A 17582-nucleotide genomic window follows, 5' to 3' on the forward strand; every position below is an offset into this window, starting at 1 on the left:
TTGTTTTTAATGTTTTGAATATTAAGAAAAAAATGTGCAAATAAATATTACAATATTTGAAAATCAGCTTTATAAAACCCTCGAATTGATTTTCCTAACCAGTTTCCTGTAGCAAACTGCAGCTGGGTGAATATATATGGCATCTGAAACTGTTCTCGGTGACTCAGTGGAGGAGTCACTGCTGACGTGGGTGGGCGCCTGGGGTAAGCGCTCCCGTGTCCCAAGGCTCTGCTCATTCTTGCAGCGTGCTGCTCATGATAAACCTCTTGACGGAAAGATGCTTCTGCTGGGAAATGAACGTTAGACCGGCCTTTTCGTGTGTGATGAAGCTGCCTCTCTGTTCCACTCCGACTGCTACTTACTGTCAGCATGTACCCGTTACCCTGATGAGCAATATGTGAGTCACAGCTAACATACTTTCATGAATGAATCTATTCAGGAATACTAACTAGAAAAGATGAACTTTGAACGTGATGGGTGAAATAAGACAAAATGCAAATTTAGAAAAGTAACCGTCATGAAAAATAAATTATTTTGTCAAATTTAATTGTGCACATTTGTAGCAACTATTTAAAATATTTAAAGTATTGAATTATTTAAATACAATCCATCATCCCAGTATCTCCATAAGGACTATTTTTTCCCCCTTTTTTAAATTACACAATTCAAAATTGTGGTGTAATTTGATAGTTCATGATTGTTCTGAATAATCCCCTTTGTCCGTCTGTACTCTCTCAGTCGCTGCGACTCTGTCAGCTGAGACGAGGCTCGGTGACAAGTTACAGAACAATGCTTCGCTCTGTGCTGAAGTTGTACTGAAACTGCAAAGAGAAGAAGAAGACAAAGAGGTACACACACTGTTAACAGAATAAAAACATCACCAACAATTACATCAAGCAGCAAATCCACCAAAAATCAAATGTTACAGTCAAACATTTTCATAACTATAAACTAAAAAACAAACTGATTAAACATTAAAGAATAATTTGCTACTTTCCCCAAAGACTGAGAAACTAAACAGAACCACTGCCCCCTTGTGGCTTGGCATGGACAAGGCTAGAAATAAAGTGAGAGCCTGAAACACTGTTGACTTCTGTGGCGTTAACGACAGGAAATGCTTCATTTTTTTGTTTTGTTTCAAAGATTTTATGCATGTTTATTATTTAAATTCGTTTTTCCAAAAAGATCAAAATCCAACTGAGTAGAATTAAAATTTTAGTGCCACAAACCTGTGATGTCATGTTTAAAAAAACAACACTGAACGTCAAAGACTGTTTTTGGCCTTGATATGGAAACACTACAGACTGACATTAATGAATACCTCTGCAAAAGCGTGGTTTATAAATTTAAACGTTTTCATTCAGTCAGTTTTCGGAGCCACTCAATCTCTGGCTTCGATTAACCATCATAAAAAAATGACTGCAGAGCTCCTGGGGGTGATGTGCATATGTTAAATTTGTGGTGGCTGTGGTGTGTGATCTGAAAAAAAAAAAGCCAAAAACAATAACACTGTTGGCCCTAAATTATTAAACGACATCTCTGAAATACTGAAGTTTTCATGATTTTGTTTGTGAGCGCTTTCTGGAAACTTTTGCACCAAAAGCTGTGCCCACTCCACCAAGTTAGACAGCTGTTATTACTGCAACGCAGCACTAGGTGATGCTGTATGATCACTCAAATAAGTTTCTCCAACTGACTCCACAGAGCCACAATGGCTGAAATCGGCTTCTCCGGATTCAAAGCACCACCTTTCCTCATTTTCATCTACTTGAGGGGGGAATCTGCAACTTACCCAAAAGCTGTCACATATCACAAGCCCGTTATTTGCGAAAAGAAATTCTACCTCCCCCCACTTCACCGCCACCAACACCACACAAAAATTCAGTCTCTAACATCTGGCACAGTAAATAAATATTCCTGCGTGTACGTGTGTGAGTGTGGATGATGGATGGGGGAATGGGGTGTTATCAGGGAGAGCATGTATCAATGTCTGCCAGTTTTACACACAGGCTGACAGGACAGTGACACACTAGAACATGGGCGGCAGTCACCCAGACGAGCCGGGCTTCATTTCCTGTCCCTGCTCCACTGCCAAAAATATGTGACATGTTGTCTTCATTAATTCCACCTCTATTTGGAGCTCTCCCTCTCACATACCCCCTGTACACTACTGTCCTGCCATACATTCACATGGAAACGCACAGTCACGCAAACATAAGCAGGAAGAGAAGCACACACACGCACACACACACACACCCAACTCCCCACAAGCACTGAAAACTAATCATACATAGGTGCTAATGAAAATCTTGTCATGTGTGGATACACACTTCTTTTCCACCCTAACGTACTCCCTCTGAAAATCATTAGCCAGCCGCCAACAACATTTTTCAGCAGAGCAAACTACATAAAGACGTCACTTTAAATCGCTTACTAATTAACACTTAAAAAGACACAAATTAGATATGCGTGGCTAAAAGCAATTATAATATCCGCAAGTTTTGCGAGTCATTTGGGAAATGAAAAGAATGCCTAATTGCTGGAACCAACATCATCTGAGACATGGCTTAAGTGATGCCTGTTAGGAAATGGTCTTATCTACAACTGTGGCTGTGATTACAACAGTTTTCCTCAATTACATGTGCATATGTAGAATTCTGGAAAGCGCATCTCTTCCATGAATCTATAATTTTAAAGGGATTTAAAAAGGAGGCAATTAGGTTCTGTGCAGAAAGCGCCTCCAGTTTCTGAATAAGGGAGGAAAAAAAGAGAAGGAGCCCTACAGTGAGGCACGGACAGTGACCTCTTCTGGACAAGAGAAGAAGAAATCTACTTCCAGCTGAGGGACAATTAGATCCAAAACAGCTGCCTTTTTTTGTCTTGTTTTGTTTTATACAACCACGAATAAAGTTCTGCTTCTTTAGCAGCCTGGAGAAAAGAAAGACAAGAAAAGAAAAGAAAACACGGTGGATATTAAATTAATAATGTAGCACAGACCCGGAAAAAAAAAGGAGAAAATTTACAGACAGGATGTTTTCCAGCGTGTTTGCGAGAATATCACAGACTACGTTTCCACCCCCCACCCCCTCCTTTGTCCTGCAGATATCATTGTGGGGTAATAATAAGAGGAGAGAAGTAAAAATAACACAATGGTGAGGGATGTTTCCACTTGGAAACTAATTATCAAGCTAAGCTGTGACTTCATCCTCATCAGCCTGGCCCCACCATTAATCTTGTGCTGTCGTCCACTTCACTAAATCTTGTGTGTTACACTATCTCACATTTACTTCATCAGCTCCAGCGCGGCTGTAATTAATGATTTCTCATGCCCTTCCCTTCTCTTCCCCAGCTCAGCTCACCATGTGTCCTCCTGCTAATCACACTCTCGGAGAAGAAAGGAAGGAGGAGGAGGAGAGGAGGAAGGATGAGAAGAGGGGAGAGGAAGAAGGGGGGGGGGGGGGGGAAAGAACATATAGGATGAGCAGTCAGGCTGTCTCCAACCGGGACACACACACACTCACTCACATACACATATATGTACATGCCATTAATACCTGTGCTGACAATGAGCTTCATTCAGATGACCATATGACAAGATGGCGACTCTGTGTGATTTGGATAGTATATGACAGAAGACAGAGGCAGAGTGCAGAACAGACACCCGGTTTGATGAGGGAGTGTTTGCTCTGTAACACATCTCAAACCCAACAGCACCTGTTCTTTTACAGTGGTCTGTCACTTCCTGGCAGTTCTGATACCGAGATACCGTGCTAATGAGAGAGAAGGGGGGTTGTCACTCTCTTTAAAGCACACGCACACACACCTACACACATTCGCACGCGCACGCTCGCTCACACAAAGACATAGCGGCTCTCTTTCTCTTTGCCATCACAAACACATGAGCTCCAAAGAAGGAGCTGCTGCACACAGCTGATCTGCTTCATACGAATGCCTGTAGGCTACAGTGTTTCATCAGAAATGTGGAGGGCTTTGTGGCGCTTTCTACTCACTCGGCGTGATCTCTTAACTTTTTATTTATTTATTTTTAACTGCAAAGCTGATTGGAAACTTAAAAAGTTTATGTGACCGGAAAAAGGCTCCTTAAGATGTACAGCGCTGCTTGCAAGATTCTCGATTGAGCTGTGTGAGAGGTGGGGGGGAGAGTAGAATTGGGGGACTATAAGTCAAGTGTTTTGGAACAGGATACGAAGCTTTTAAGAAAGAATGGCTGCCTAGCTTGGCCGTGCTTTTATTCAATTGGGGCTTAGTGGAGCCAACAGGGCCTCGCTGTCTCAGACACTTAATTACAACCCCAAGACCGTTTGCTTTGCATTCTGGGCCAGCGGCGTCAGCGGCAGCCGAGCATTGCAGCCTCTACTCACTTCCTCCTCGATGTCTGCCAGGGATTTGATCGTAATGCCCATTAAATTGACTTGCTGCATCTGAAATCAAAAGCAGGGGAGAGGAGGAGGGAGAAGGAGAAGGGGGAAGAAAAAAAAAAACACACACAAGAAACATGGCGGTTAGGCTCATGGCTAAGTAAGCATGCTTAAAATCTTTAATCCTCTCCCTCTCTGTGTCAATACAAACGGGGCTATAGTGACAACCACCGCCAGCCAGCCAAATGGACTGCATTGAGCCAGCTCTGCCTGACTGCACGCATTCATCACTCAGTCTGGAGGAAAGGAAAAGGAAAGAATAGGGAGAAAAAAAGGCGAAGAAAGGAAGAAAAGGACAGAACTAGTGTTCACCTGAAGAGAGTTTGTAGGAAAAATCATCGGCACCTTCATAAGAAATCATTTTGCAGTTTGTCACTAGAGCCACGAAACCTTTTGATTTATTTATTTATTTATTTATTTATTTTTTTACCTCTTTGGGGATTTTTTGCGAAAACTTCTCCGAGATCACAAAGGGCACATCATCCAAAGCTGCAAAAAAAACAAAAAACAAAGTTGAAGTCTGACTTTTATACATAAACATAATACTCCCCACTCTTGATCCCAAGAATCTCCACGAGACTAAACGTGGGATTATAAAAACAGCAAAGCTATCAACATCCCCAGCCACCCTGACACCTCCCTTCCTTCCGTCTACGGAGAGAAGATGAAAGGCTTTTTTTTTTTAATTCTCCGCTGTATTTGAGCACCTCCACTCTCTCTCCTCCAACCCAGCCCTTTCCTAGCCCTCTTCCAGTTTAATTACTCTTGATTATTCCCGATTCCGTCTTGTCTGAGAGATGTTCACCTCCGAAACAAAGACACACTCACACTAGGCACAGAAAAGCGGAAAGAAGAGAGACAAAACATTCACCAGATATCAAATTTGCATGAAAATAAGCCGCACTGTTCAGCTGGCAAAAAAAGTGGATTGAAATGAGGACTTGCCAAGAGCGTGGTGGTATAATTAGCATTTGACCAAACAAACGAGCTTCAACAGAGCTATAATTAAGCAGGCCTGTAATTAAGTGTATGCCCTTTATCATAATGATCGTGGTTAAAATGGTGTGATGGCTGCCAGTTGATTATTAATGGTGTAACCCCGTCCTGCATGCATCCTGCACTGGAATCAAGGTGTCACGACTGTCAGGCTAGAGAGCAGCCCTTTGTTTATAAAATACATTAGGGCCCAAATTAACACAGGGTGACAAGAGACACAAAGCCTCTCGTTTCCAGACTGAAGGGAAAACTGCAGCTGCTCGGCTTCATTAGAAAACTCCCAAATCTGGAGGCACAAAACTTGCTGCAGTCGACTTCAACGCGAGCCCCAAATATCAAGAGGCCGAGCTTCCAACTGGTGTTCTTTCACCCGCAGTCCATCAGGCGCTGGCACAGGAAACGGAACTCATAAACGTAAGCCAGAGCTGTTCATGAGTCATCGTTTTGGGGGTGGAAAGGATGGGGGGGCTGAAACTCCTTTTGGCCTTTTCCTGTTCACACAGCAATATCTGAAAATTATGAAATTCTAAAATATCCCTCACTTTGACACTTATGCGAGTTGCTTTCCCTTTCTTTTTTTTTCTAGGTTATTACACAGATCCACGGTTTGGCACTTTCCGCACAAGTGCAGCACAATGTGATCTTTGTAATCAAAGCGTGACCCGCGCCCTGCGTGACCGCAGGAAAGCTCGCTCACTTCCTCGGATTCCAATCATCTCCCGTAGTAAAAAGTGCAGCAGTAGCAAGACTCTGCGACCGTGATAGCCGTTTTGTACTTAAACACAGCGGCGTTTTCCCCTGTGCTGCTGTTCTCCATGAGCCCCTGTTTCCCCTGCCTATCCCAGCCCAGAGCGCTCCTGCTGATTCAAACTCTCTCTCTCGGGTAAATAAAGGTAAAAAAGTTCTGTGTACATAATTGCAAAAATAACAGACTAATTTGGAATTGTTACACTAATTAGCACTTAATTAACAAATTAACAAAGCTAGCACTTCTGTGGTACAGTTAACACAGGATTCCCGAAGGAGACACAAACACAGTCTTAAGGCGTCACAAGCCTTTGTTGAAAAAAGTCATGTGAGTCAATATATGATATAAATTTGAGCTGATTGACACTAGATGAAGAGTTCATGCATTATCAAAATGATTGCATTTCAGGAAAGTCGGTGGATCACCAAAGTTATTACTCCTCTGTGCACCACCATTCAATTTTCTGGTAACAAATCCAATATTTAGAATAGTTCAGACTGGTTCAAAATCAAGAGACATTACTATCAAGCAAGCGATGTCACAAGTAGGTTTTATAGGTGCTAGGAGTAAAAACACATTGAGCCCGATCTCATCTCCCTGCAGCGGTTTTGAATGCGTTGCTATTTGAAGCAGAGGGCAACTAGGTAGGCATGATGGCTTGTTCAAGCTCGGGACTACAAGTGAATAAACATGCACTCTGTTGCTGGGAGTACCAACGCCAGGCACAAGTAGGCAGGGAGAATACATCTGAATCAATAGCCAGCAATGGGAAGCAGAGATTGTAGCTGCTGATGGATCTGCGTGGCACAGACAGATGAATGGACAGTGCTGAAGGCCAGAGAGTTTCTTTATTGCTCAAGGATTACATTTAAAACCAGATCCCACTTTGTATTCCTCCCCCATCTATACCAGAGAGGCTATCTTACATCCAGACAAATGGAAAAGCACGGGTGGTGACTTGGTGGTAAGGAATGGATGCTGTACTGAGGAGAAATCTGAAGGTGCAAAGGGCAAAAATAATGTAAATCCAATCTTCTGAGCAGGAATCCCAGTATGAAGCATGTTCTAGCTGCTTAAATGGCCCCGCTACACTCCATTAACTCATGAGTGCATTGCAGTGCGGGGAACTGGGCAGTTATTTGGCATTTGGAGCCTGTCAGTATATTCAGCACAAAAACATCTGGAAGGAATTTTGGCATAGCGTCTAAGATGATGATGGTGATGATGATGATGATGATGATGATGATGATGATGATGATGGTGGCAGTGAACACAGAGGTGGTGTTAAGTAAGGAGGACCCTGCGGATTGAGTGATTGTAGTGTAAAGAACGAAGTCAGCACAGGCCCCGTGTGGATCATCGCCTTATTAATGGCTCCGTCAGGTGCGATGAGCAATGGCTGCATTGTCATCTCCAGCCCCTGGGCACAGATGAATGGCTGTTTCAGGGCGGGAAGGGCTCCCTCGTACGCTGGGCTGAGCACTAATCCCTCACTCTTCCATTGTTGGATGCACTGTCACCCAGGATTTCAGCAGTGCCATACATTGCATTTCCAGGGCTCTAACAAACATGGCCGCGTGTAACGCAAGTGGCGGCATACCCACAGACACACACACACGAACACATAAACCACACCGAGTTGTGCTCCGACACTGACTGATGGAAAAATATGCGTGGGTGATCGAGCATACCCCATATTACCTGAACCACAACTGGAGAGTCGCACTTTAGGAATGTTGATGAACTTTTATTTTACACTTCACTAATTCAGCAGAATTGCATTGATCTCTGTCTAGTATGATTACTTGGGTGAATCTGTCTCGCAGCTGAATTGGAGAGGGGGTGGGGGTGGGGGCGGGGAGGCGGAATCAGGGCGATTATGCGAAAAGTGCAAATGAACGTCTTTTACAAGTTTTTACTCGTGATCGAGCTGCCATCTATTGTTTTGTGTCACAAAATAATCTGAACATAGAAATAATAATTTTTAAAAAAAGTTAAAGCTTTATCTGGTGGCTGCTGCATTTCATATGCCAAACAATTGGATGCTGCTTTTTTCTCTGTGTGTAGCCAGAGCTAGACATGGCACTGCCTCCCCTGTCGGTGCGACTCTCAATTTGAGTTGGATTCTTTATGCAGACCATGGAAATGCTATTCTAGCTGCTGCAGACCCTGCTCTCTGTCACCTCTGCAGATAATGGTGAGTAGATGAACAGAGAGCTGGAGGAGGACCCCCTATGCCCACTCACAGCCCTTAGCCTGAGTCTGACATGAGAAATAGTGCCCAGGCCTGACAGCATCTCGGAGACATATTGTAGTTTATTTTGTCGCCCGGGCATGCCATCTGTGCCATTCCAATAGAGGGTGTGTGTTCAGGCTGCTGCAAGAGAGAGGGCGCGAGGCTCTGGGTCCCTCAGTAGCTCTGCAGCCACGGCAGGTCATTAGTCAAATTGCCTAATGAGAGAGAATACAAATGGCCCCCTACCCTGACAGGAGGAATTTTGGAGGTGTCAGAGCTCCTGACCCGTGCTATGAGAACAGATGATAGCGAGTTGCTATTTTCAGATTCTTTTAATGACTATGGCTCTATGAAACCCATTCTTTTTCTTTTATCTTTTTTTCTCCTCCTACTTTTTCAACCCCTCTAGACAGATGAGTGAAAAAAAACTTTGCAATAGCGGAAATGTAACTTTTTAAATTATTAAAATGTTTACCGGGGAGTCGATTAACATTCTAAAAAAGAGAGTAAAACGCTGATATTAAAATAGATCCCGCGCTGAAGTGATGTTGAGGGTTTCTGATAATCTATTTTTATTTTCTTTCTGCCGGCTGTGTGCAGTTTGTTTCCGCAGCGGTCTCACGGCAGCAGTGTGTGCGAGCTTCTCTCGCAATTCTCCCGACAGTCAGTCAGTTAGTTTATACTGAAATATTAATTTCATTTCGTCCTAACGCTTAAAAAACGTAAACAAGCTTAAAAGGTTTCTGAAGCACTAAGAGTTCGCCGCATAAGATCCAGTAGATGAATGCATTTATAGTTGCATGCTACAGGCTGGGGCTGCTACAGAGTTCAGGAATCGTGGAAGGAAAGCGTTGAGTGAGTGGAGAGAAACTGCACCATTTTTTAAAACTCACTCTTTGCCCACTTGACTGCTTATTTTGATCTTTAATCCATTAAATTAAGTAAAACAGTTACTTTCCTAACATATAAGATAAGATAAGATAACTCTTTATTGTCATTGCACAGTCATACATAGTACAGTAGTACAATAAAATTGGAAAACTGTCCTATGTCGGCACTACATATAACACAACACGACACGATATGACACATCACAACGCAACAAACAACACAACACAGTATATTAACTTAGTATAAAAAAGAATAATAATAATAAGTGTATGAGAAGAATAAATGTATAAATGCAGTGTATAAATAGAATGAGATATGAAATTGGCTTTATAGTCAAACTGTAAGCAGAGCTGCAGCTGAGATTTTCGTGACAAGTACCAAAAAGTAATGAGACAGACTGGCAAAACTAGCAACAGACTCAAATGGAGTCTGAATAAACTGCTTTATTGTTGAATTCACCAGTGTTAAAATTTTGCTCTTTGTTACCAGAGGGGTGCAAAACAACATGCTTATGTAGAATGACCCACTTATTTTTCCATCTGTGACAAGCAGTCCTTGAAATCTGGTTGTGGGTAGGGAGCCAGCCGACAGCCTCAGTCGGGCGCTGGTCCATCAGTCTTCCAGAAAGTGGGCAGAGCCAGCAACACTTACGGTGCCTTGGCCACGAACACCGCTGCATAACGCAGAGCGCTCTGAGGGGGTGCGTACATGTGTGATAACTTCTCAAGACCGAGCCTGTATATGTAGCACAGGCTATTTAGCGTGAAGCACCGAGGCTGTTCGGTCACTTGGTTTAAAACCTGTTTTAGTCATTCTTCTAAAGCACTTAATGCTAGAGAAGTACAGAGAGAACCCTCCTTGCTGGCTGGGCTGAACTCTCATGAAATTAAATGGACAATCAGATTTTAATCAGCAGCACAGTGTGTTTTAAGACACTGCCATGGCATTGGCATTGATCCCTAGCTGTGGCTGCTGGTAAATGTGCAGCAGAATGTGTGTATAAATGGGGTACGCCTCTCTGGACAAGTGTAAAAGCTGGCAGAGGGCTGACAGTAAATTGCATGTGCCGGATGGGACACAGCAGAAGGCACAATTATACAAATCCCCTCTTAATTAGCGGTTCTGTGGGCAAACTAACCCGTAATGATGCGAGGGATGTGGTGAGCCCCAGAAATCCTAACAAGAAACACTCACCAGCACTGGAGACTTGGTCATATGGCCCCAGCTCCCCTGAAGTATCGACTGACGCGTGATCTGTTTTGATCAGTGCAGCTGCAGGAGATGATTCCCATGTAGCCCTGCTCCTCCACAACCCCTAGCCCTTGCTGAGCTACTTGCCCTCTGGACTGTGGGTAAAGCAGCAGGCCCTATGTGGTTGTGGGTGGTATTATTAAGTTCTCCATGCTCACAGTACCAAGCAATGTAAAGTGGCATCTCACACAGTGAGTAATGAACTGTGCCAGAGCGGAAGCAGGAGGGATGACAGCCAAAGAGGCCTCCTTGGCAGCCACTAACCTGGGCATCCACCAATTTATCATCCCCTAGAACCAATCCACCAATGCTGCACTGCCATTTGTCATTAATTATGCTAATAAGGACACCATTACTCTCCTGATGAAACAGGAGACTGTTATTAGTATAATGCATTTACAGTCTGATACATATTCACTTGCTTATTACTTTTACAGTGTGAGGATGAGTGGACTTTGAAAAGAGATATTTTGCAGCACCTAAATAAAAGTGCTGTTACGTTTGAGCCTGGAACTTCTCTGTACACGCTAATGGACTATTGCAAAACGATAAGCCAGCCATTTCATAATAATGCAATATTCCCTGCGCCTCAACAAAAAAATGGCCCCATCTATGCAAGCACACGGATGTGTTTGAACCTTTTCACAGCAGACTTTCATGGTTTTAAGCAAACCAGTGTGAGCAGAGTCATTTAATATAGCTTCTGGGAACCCCAGATGCCCTTTTCCAAAACGACTTCATTCCCAGAATCTCATTGTGCTTTCTAAATCACACCACAGTATGTATTAGAAGATCATTAATTACAAACTTAACAAGTCAGCAGAGCCATTAAAAGATCTTTAAGGCATATTTGACCATAAATCTCCTTAAACTATATTTAATGACTGGATTTTTGTGAAATATTTTTTATCAAGTTCTAATTAGATGTGTGATAACAAACCCTGCTGTACATGGGGCAAATGAGGGAGCCGTGACAGGCCCATCCATTGAGCCTGTCCACGTCTGGACACTGAAACTAATGGAGCACTGCTTCTATCTCAGGGATGGATAGAAAGCAATGAGGGATGAGACTCCAGAGTCCAGTCTGGCCTGCAAATGCAAAGCCATTTAAAGTCTCTTATTTGACTGTAATAAAGGTCCAAAAAATGCCCGAGGGCCTCAAGGCTGGAGTCAAAAATTCCATTAGGATTTATACAGGATTGATCCTCAAATACTTAATGGCACCGTCGCACCAGGATCAATCATGTTTTGCTACTAAACCTGGATCGTCTAATTGAATAAAAGTGACTGAATGGCGTGAAAGCCTTTAATCCAGATGTGCTTTTTGACACTGAGTCGTACTCCACAACGTCTGACTATATCTACAACTGGAAATACTTGTTGTGCCTGTCATTTGTTTAAAAATAGAAACTGACACTTTCTGGAATAATGCAAAAAATGTGAAAACAACAAGATCTACATAACAAACCATCCAAACTTTATTCTAAATAGGAAGCAACGCTTGAGATGTGAAGAGAAAGCAACCTTTTTCGCATTTCAAGAGACTTGGATTAAATTTTCTTTTTTAACACAAAACACATTATTTCTTGCTTTTATATTTTAGCACAGGATTTGCACCGTAGTATTTTGTGCCAGTGCTTCGCTTCACTCGTGCAGTATCCACCCAAGACATGCTGCCATGTCAATATGGAAAACGTACATATAGGTTAATATGAGCACAGAAGCACTAAACTATATGCCATTCATTTATTATGAGGTAATCAGGTGCTTCTTTGTATCAAGACTTGCTAGCAGTAGTTTGAGAATGTCTGTACAGGCATTAGATGTAAATACTACAGTTCTCCCTGTGAACTTTCCCTCTCTCTCTCTGTATGTTTCGCCTTTTGCTGACCAGGGGAATTAAGAAGCAAAACGTGGGTTTTAAGAGCGTTCCTTTCATGTCTTGATGCAAGCTTTGGCATTACTTCAGACATCAAGATCGGTTTCATAGAAATCCCATTCCATCTAAAGTAAAAGCTCGGCAGTAAATCTGCCCATACCTCCCCCATAACACTTCCATAAATGATTCATTCAGCTCAGTTTAGCTGATGCAAAACAGAATGTTAGTGAATTGTGGATGGAGCCCGAGCTGCAAGTGGAGGACAAACCCAGCTGCTTAGCAATTTCATCAATCTTTGGAGAGAGAAAGGAGAAAGAAGCGAACGCTGTACACTAATAATAACTTTTGTGTCACTATCCAGAGGTCGTGTTTTTTAATCCCTCAGCCTAAAGAATTGTGTTATTCTAAAATATAACCCCAGCGGTGCAGAAGCAGTTGAGATCCATCATGGTTTGAGATAAGAGCCGGCTGATCTCCTCCCTCTGCACAGCCTCGCCCAGAACTACACAGGGAGATAAGATGGAACTTTTGTTTGAAACCTGATGAGAACCCTCTTAATGAAAGTGCTGCGCCAAAAATAATCTTTTTTCTCCATGTTAGTCAATCAAGAAATAGTGTAGTTGGTAGGGGGGGAAAAAGGAGAAAGAAAGTAATTTTGCATAATCAGTGAGCACCATCTGGAACAATTAACCAAATTCCACAGAACTCAGAGGATCAGTCATATTGGCTTATTAAAGATCCAGAATTATACAAGTAATAAATCCATGGAAAAACGAAGCGTACCCCTGCCTGTCACGACTATTTTAACTTCAAATACAGTGGAATACTTGATAAGGCTGAAAAGAGGAGATTAATATATGCAAATTATGTCGAGCATTTAAAAGCCCCCCAACAACTGTCTCGTTTTTTTTTTCCTCTTCTTTTTTTTCTGTCTCTTATTACAGGGCTTTATGTTTTATTCATACACCAACTCACCTGTCATTTCATAAGCTATAATATTATGAGGGTATTATTAAACAGCATAAAGTGGAGCTTTAATTGGAAAGCTCCATTGCATTTTCCAATTATTTGCAGCAAATTAAAAGCAGATGCACATAGTTTAATAAGAATTCTAATATTGTTTCCTGAAAATCAAAAATCACTGTCATCCTGCCAAGATATTTTGCAAACCCAAGTTAATTTTCAGCTCCCTATTTTTTTTCTCTCCCTCATCCTCCTCTGAAGGATGAACCTTCTCGTGTATGTTAATTGAAGTTCCCCTAATGGATAGGGAAATAATTGCTCTCCATATTATGTTAGATCAGGGCCAATGTCAGTATTTATTTTTGATTAATGCTATAGATATGTAAATGTATTACTTTTTATTACATTTACCGTTTTATCAGATGGATGCCTGCTGAATGCTATATATTGTCCAGCAGGTAATAAAGACAGACTGCGATGCAACGTGGTTTTATTTTAGAGTTTGGGGCTGCTTTTTTGTGTTTTTTTCAAAACATTTACATTTATTTATTTATTTTATCAGACATATGCTTTTTAGACAGATAGCTCAAATGCATGTATAATTACTTTTAAAAATATCCTGATTTTCTGCCAAGGTATGAATAAAAGACCTAATTGGCAAAGGGACTTGGCATGGATCAAAGCAACGGCGGTGGAAGAAAAGCAAACGGTTCGAGCTGCAATGAAAACTTGATAACTTTTCAAATGAGCTCCAACTGTCAAGCGAAAGAGGGCTGCAAAATAAATGTGAATTCGTTTTTAATATTCTGGTAATAAATGTCAAAGCTTCTGCACATCACATCTGTACATGATGTGACTGCAGATGACAGATTTCCCAGACATGTTACCTCTCCTCCCCTCAACTCGCCTTTTTTTGTGTGTGTGCGCGCGTGTGTGTTGGGGTTTTTGTTTTGTTGGGAAGTGACGGAGGGTTTAATCAAGAAAGCAGGCAATTCATCAATCCTAAAGAAGGCGCCTGTACAACCCTGACAGAGCGCACATGGTTTTAGACCAACTCGAACCTGGCCAGCTGTCAGCCCACACACACGCAGGCGCGCATGCACCAGCGCACAAACACACACCGGGGCTACCGACATGCTAACAATTAACACAAATAGGCTGTCGGCTACGACCTCACACTTGGTCCGCGGGCCATCATACTGTTAATGAAGGGAAGGCGCGTCCTCTCACACTCGCAGTGTGATGCTGCGAGGCTGACGGGTACGCAATCTCAAGTAATAAAGCGAGAAGCGTGTCAGGCTAACTCCATTATCAATTTTTCTTAAAAATCTCGCCAGCTCATAAAGAGGAGAAGGAAGGGGAGCGTGCACCTGCAAAGGACAGTTTTCTGGAGATAAATGGTGACTGCTGCCAGCGCCGTGTACAGTATGTGCAGGTTCCTTCGCTGTCACTCAAAACCCCGTCCCAGCGGAGGAATCCCACACCAAATGCCACAAACTGTTCAGCTGTGTGGTAACGTCTGCTCCTTCAGGGCCTTACTTGTCCTGACCATCTAAGAAAATGACTGTCATACACGCACAATGATGTATTAATCAGTAATTTTGTCAATGATACGCTCTTTGTCTCTTCTGTATTTCTTTTCCTTTTTTTTTGTTTGTTTGAACATCACTGGATTTAAATTCAGGGTCCTTAAAAGATAAATACATTTTTTTTTAAAAACTGAAATAAAATCAGCATCCTGAACTGCACATATCCACATGTCACATCATGTTTTTATATATTTAATAAGATGGGTGTAGCACGGCTATAGCCTGGGACTCTGCTGGAGCAGCAGGAGGATTCCTCACCACATGGTGTCTCTCTCCAGCTGGATAAAAACCTGCCTCATTCACCTCGTGTGGCTCACACACTCTTTTAGACTTGAACATCTCAGCCGGCTCTGACTCGGTGGTGCTTAGGCTGTCATAGTCTAAGCTCTGTTTCCTAATGAATTAGCCTTTTTTGTGTGTGTGCGTGTGTATGTGTGTGTGTGCGCGTGTTTTAGTCACGGAGCATTGCAACTGTTGTTGAGTTTCTCCTTGACAAAGCCAAAGGAATACCTCCAGTGCATGCAAAGGTGCATATGTAAGTATGGCATGTGACGGACCGTCTTTGACAGCTGTTAAATGTTCTCTTGAGCATAATGCCGAGCTCCTCCGGGAAGCCACGTTCTCTGAGACGAGCAAAGCTCTGTCCAGCATCCAGCAGTGAGAACATCTGAGACAGAGCATTTGTAGATCAAGTGCCATCGGAGCTGCTTTTCCAAGTACAGACAGAAATTTGTGTTGTTTTTACAAACGGCAAAAACGACACAGAAAGCATTAAGCATTATATCAACTTTGACAGCAGTTTAACAGCATAGTGCATTCTGGGAAATATTCAAATATTCACTTCATGTAATTGTCTATAGTGACAGCATCATAAATAGCACTGACAAGCATATTTGTGTGTGTGTGTGTGTGTGTGTGTGTGTGTGTGTGTGTGTGTGTGTGTGTGTGTGTGTGTGTGTGTGTGTGTGTGTGTGTGTGTGAGTGAGACACCTTTTACCTGTCATGGTGTAGAGTCCAGTGCCGTGACGCTCAGAGTAAATCCTCGAGCTGGAGAGAGAAAAAAAGCAACAATATTCAGTCACGTTACACACAAGAAAAATGCTTGTTAACTTTGTGTTTTGGAACACCTGTGCTCCCAAAGACATCCCTCGGGAATTCAAATATAATAAAGCAGGAAATTTATTTACGGATTAAAAGCATTAGAACTCCTCCAAAATACAAAGGGCTTTCTAAAATGTCCAAAGGCAAAACAGAGCACTGAAATAACAGGGGGAACTTGAAGAGGAGAAATGATCGAAGTTAAACTGTGCCTCAGCTGCCCAGGGGCTCGAGCAGACCTTTAGCAGGGGTTTGGAGCAGGATCTTGTTAATTCTGGAGGAACTGAGAGATTCCATTATTCAAGGCAAGTCTGTTTTTTTCCCTCTTCTCTCCCTCTTTCAAGGCCTTGTATTACAGAAAACAGCACAGAATGCACTTTGCAGGGAGTTGAAGTTAACAAACCATATAAGATTGAAATCCTCATCAATCAAGCTATCATGAATTACACCCTGTGACTCACCCCTACGGATCGATAAATCCACAGCAAGCAGTGGTGGTGCTGGTGGGGGGAATTCACAGCTTCAAGAGAGCTGCATAACATGACATGCTTTGTAGGTAAAGGGAGCAACGATGGCATTATAAAACAAATGCTCTTATAACGATAATGCAAAGCAGTTGGCGATATCAATAAAAAAAGGGGGAATTGCTTTCATTAGAGCACACGCGAGTTTGTTGTTAGAGACCACGAACAAGACAAGTCGGTTATAAAAGGAATCTGAATTATAACGCAGACAGGACAGATTCTGGGAGTGAGCAGGTGTGAAGCTGCAAATAACAAAGTGCGTCCTGCGTATTATGTACTGTTTTTGGTGTGTTTATGGGAAAAAACATAATCAATTTTTCACTGACGGAGAGTGTAAAACTTTAAAAAAATTAAGACTAAAGCCGGATCTGCACATTCTATTAGTACGTGTGCAAGTTGTGACTTGCAAAGACTCGTATCTACGGACGACATAAATAAATGCAATAATTTCCATCAAGAGCAATAAAACAAGACTCGTGACAGGCTGTGGTATTTATGAGCTGAAGCCTGCAACTCAGATTTATTTGCAATGAAAGGGTCGACTTTTTCTCCTCCTCATTTACATCAGCATTTGGCCATGTTAAATCCAGGCCAATGGTGAATTTTTAAAAGGTTGGCATCAATCTTGTGGGAACGATTGCCATATTCAAGGCAGACTTCTTTTACCCTGCAAAGGTTGATTCCACAGCTGAGGAGCTGAGGAAGAAAGGTGCGCGTCTCTCAAAGCACAGAGACGTCCCTCGGAGTGATAAAGTGGAGGCAAACGGTTTAAATGTCTTTTAAGGGATCGCAGTTTGTGGTGTTATATTAGCGCTCGGAGGAGACGCAGAGAGCAGGGAGCTCCGCATTAAGTCTGGCTATTTATCTGTGAACCTAAAAAGTGAATGTGGTACTCGTGGAAATCCCTACTAGGCTCGTGGAATACTGTTCCACAGGCAACCTCCAGGGTTTCTTTTCCCATCTGTTTG

The 17582-nt window shown here is 42.4% G+C and overlaps 1 protein-coding gene across 1 annotated transcript in view; it reads right to left on the reverse strand.

Annotated features, from left to right (window-relative positions):
- The window catches only part of LOC146657193 (multivesicular body subunit 12B-like), a 35738-nt gene continuing 18156 nt past the window's right edge, over window positions 1-17582 (reverse strand). Inside the window, exons 7-10 of the mRNA XM_085426926.1 lie at window positions 15990-16039; window positions 4870-4928; window positions 4383-4442; window positions 1-821 (exon numbers count right to left, since the gene is read on the reverse strand). Coding sequence (XP_085283052.1) covers window positions 780-821; window positions 4383-4442; window positions 4870-4928; window positions 15990-16039 — 211 coding nt within the window. The 3' untranslated portion in view covers window positions 1-779. The remainder of the gene's footprint in view (window positions 822-4382; window positions 4443-4869; window positions 4929-15989; window positions 16040-17582) is intronic.

Source organism: Rhamphochromis longiceps, linkage group LG12, assembly GCF_057381845.1.
Source record: "Rhamphochromis longiceps isolate RC_006_pf linkage group LG12, R_longiceps_female_GT1.1, whole genome shotgun sequence".
NCBI classification, from domain to species: domain Eukaryota; kingdom Metazoa; phylum Chordata; class Actinopteri; order Cichliformes; family Cichlidae; genus Rhamphochromis; species Rhamphochromis longiceps.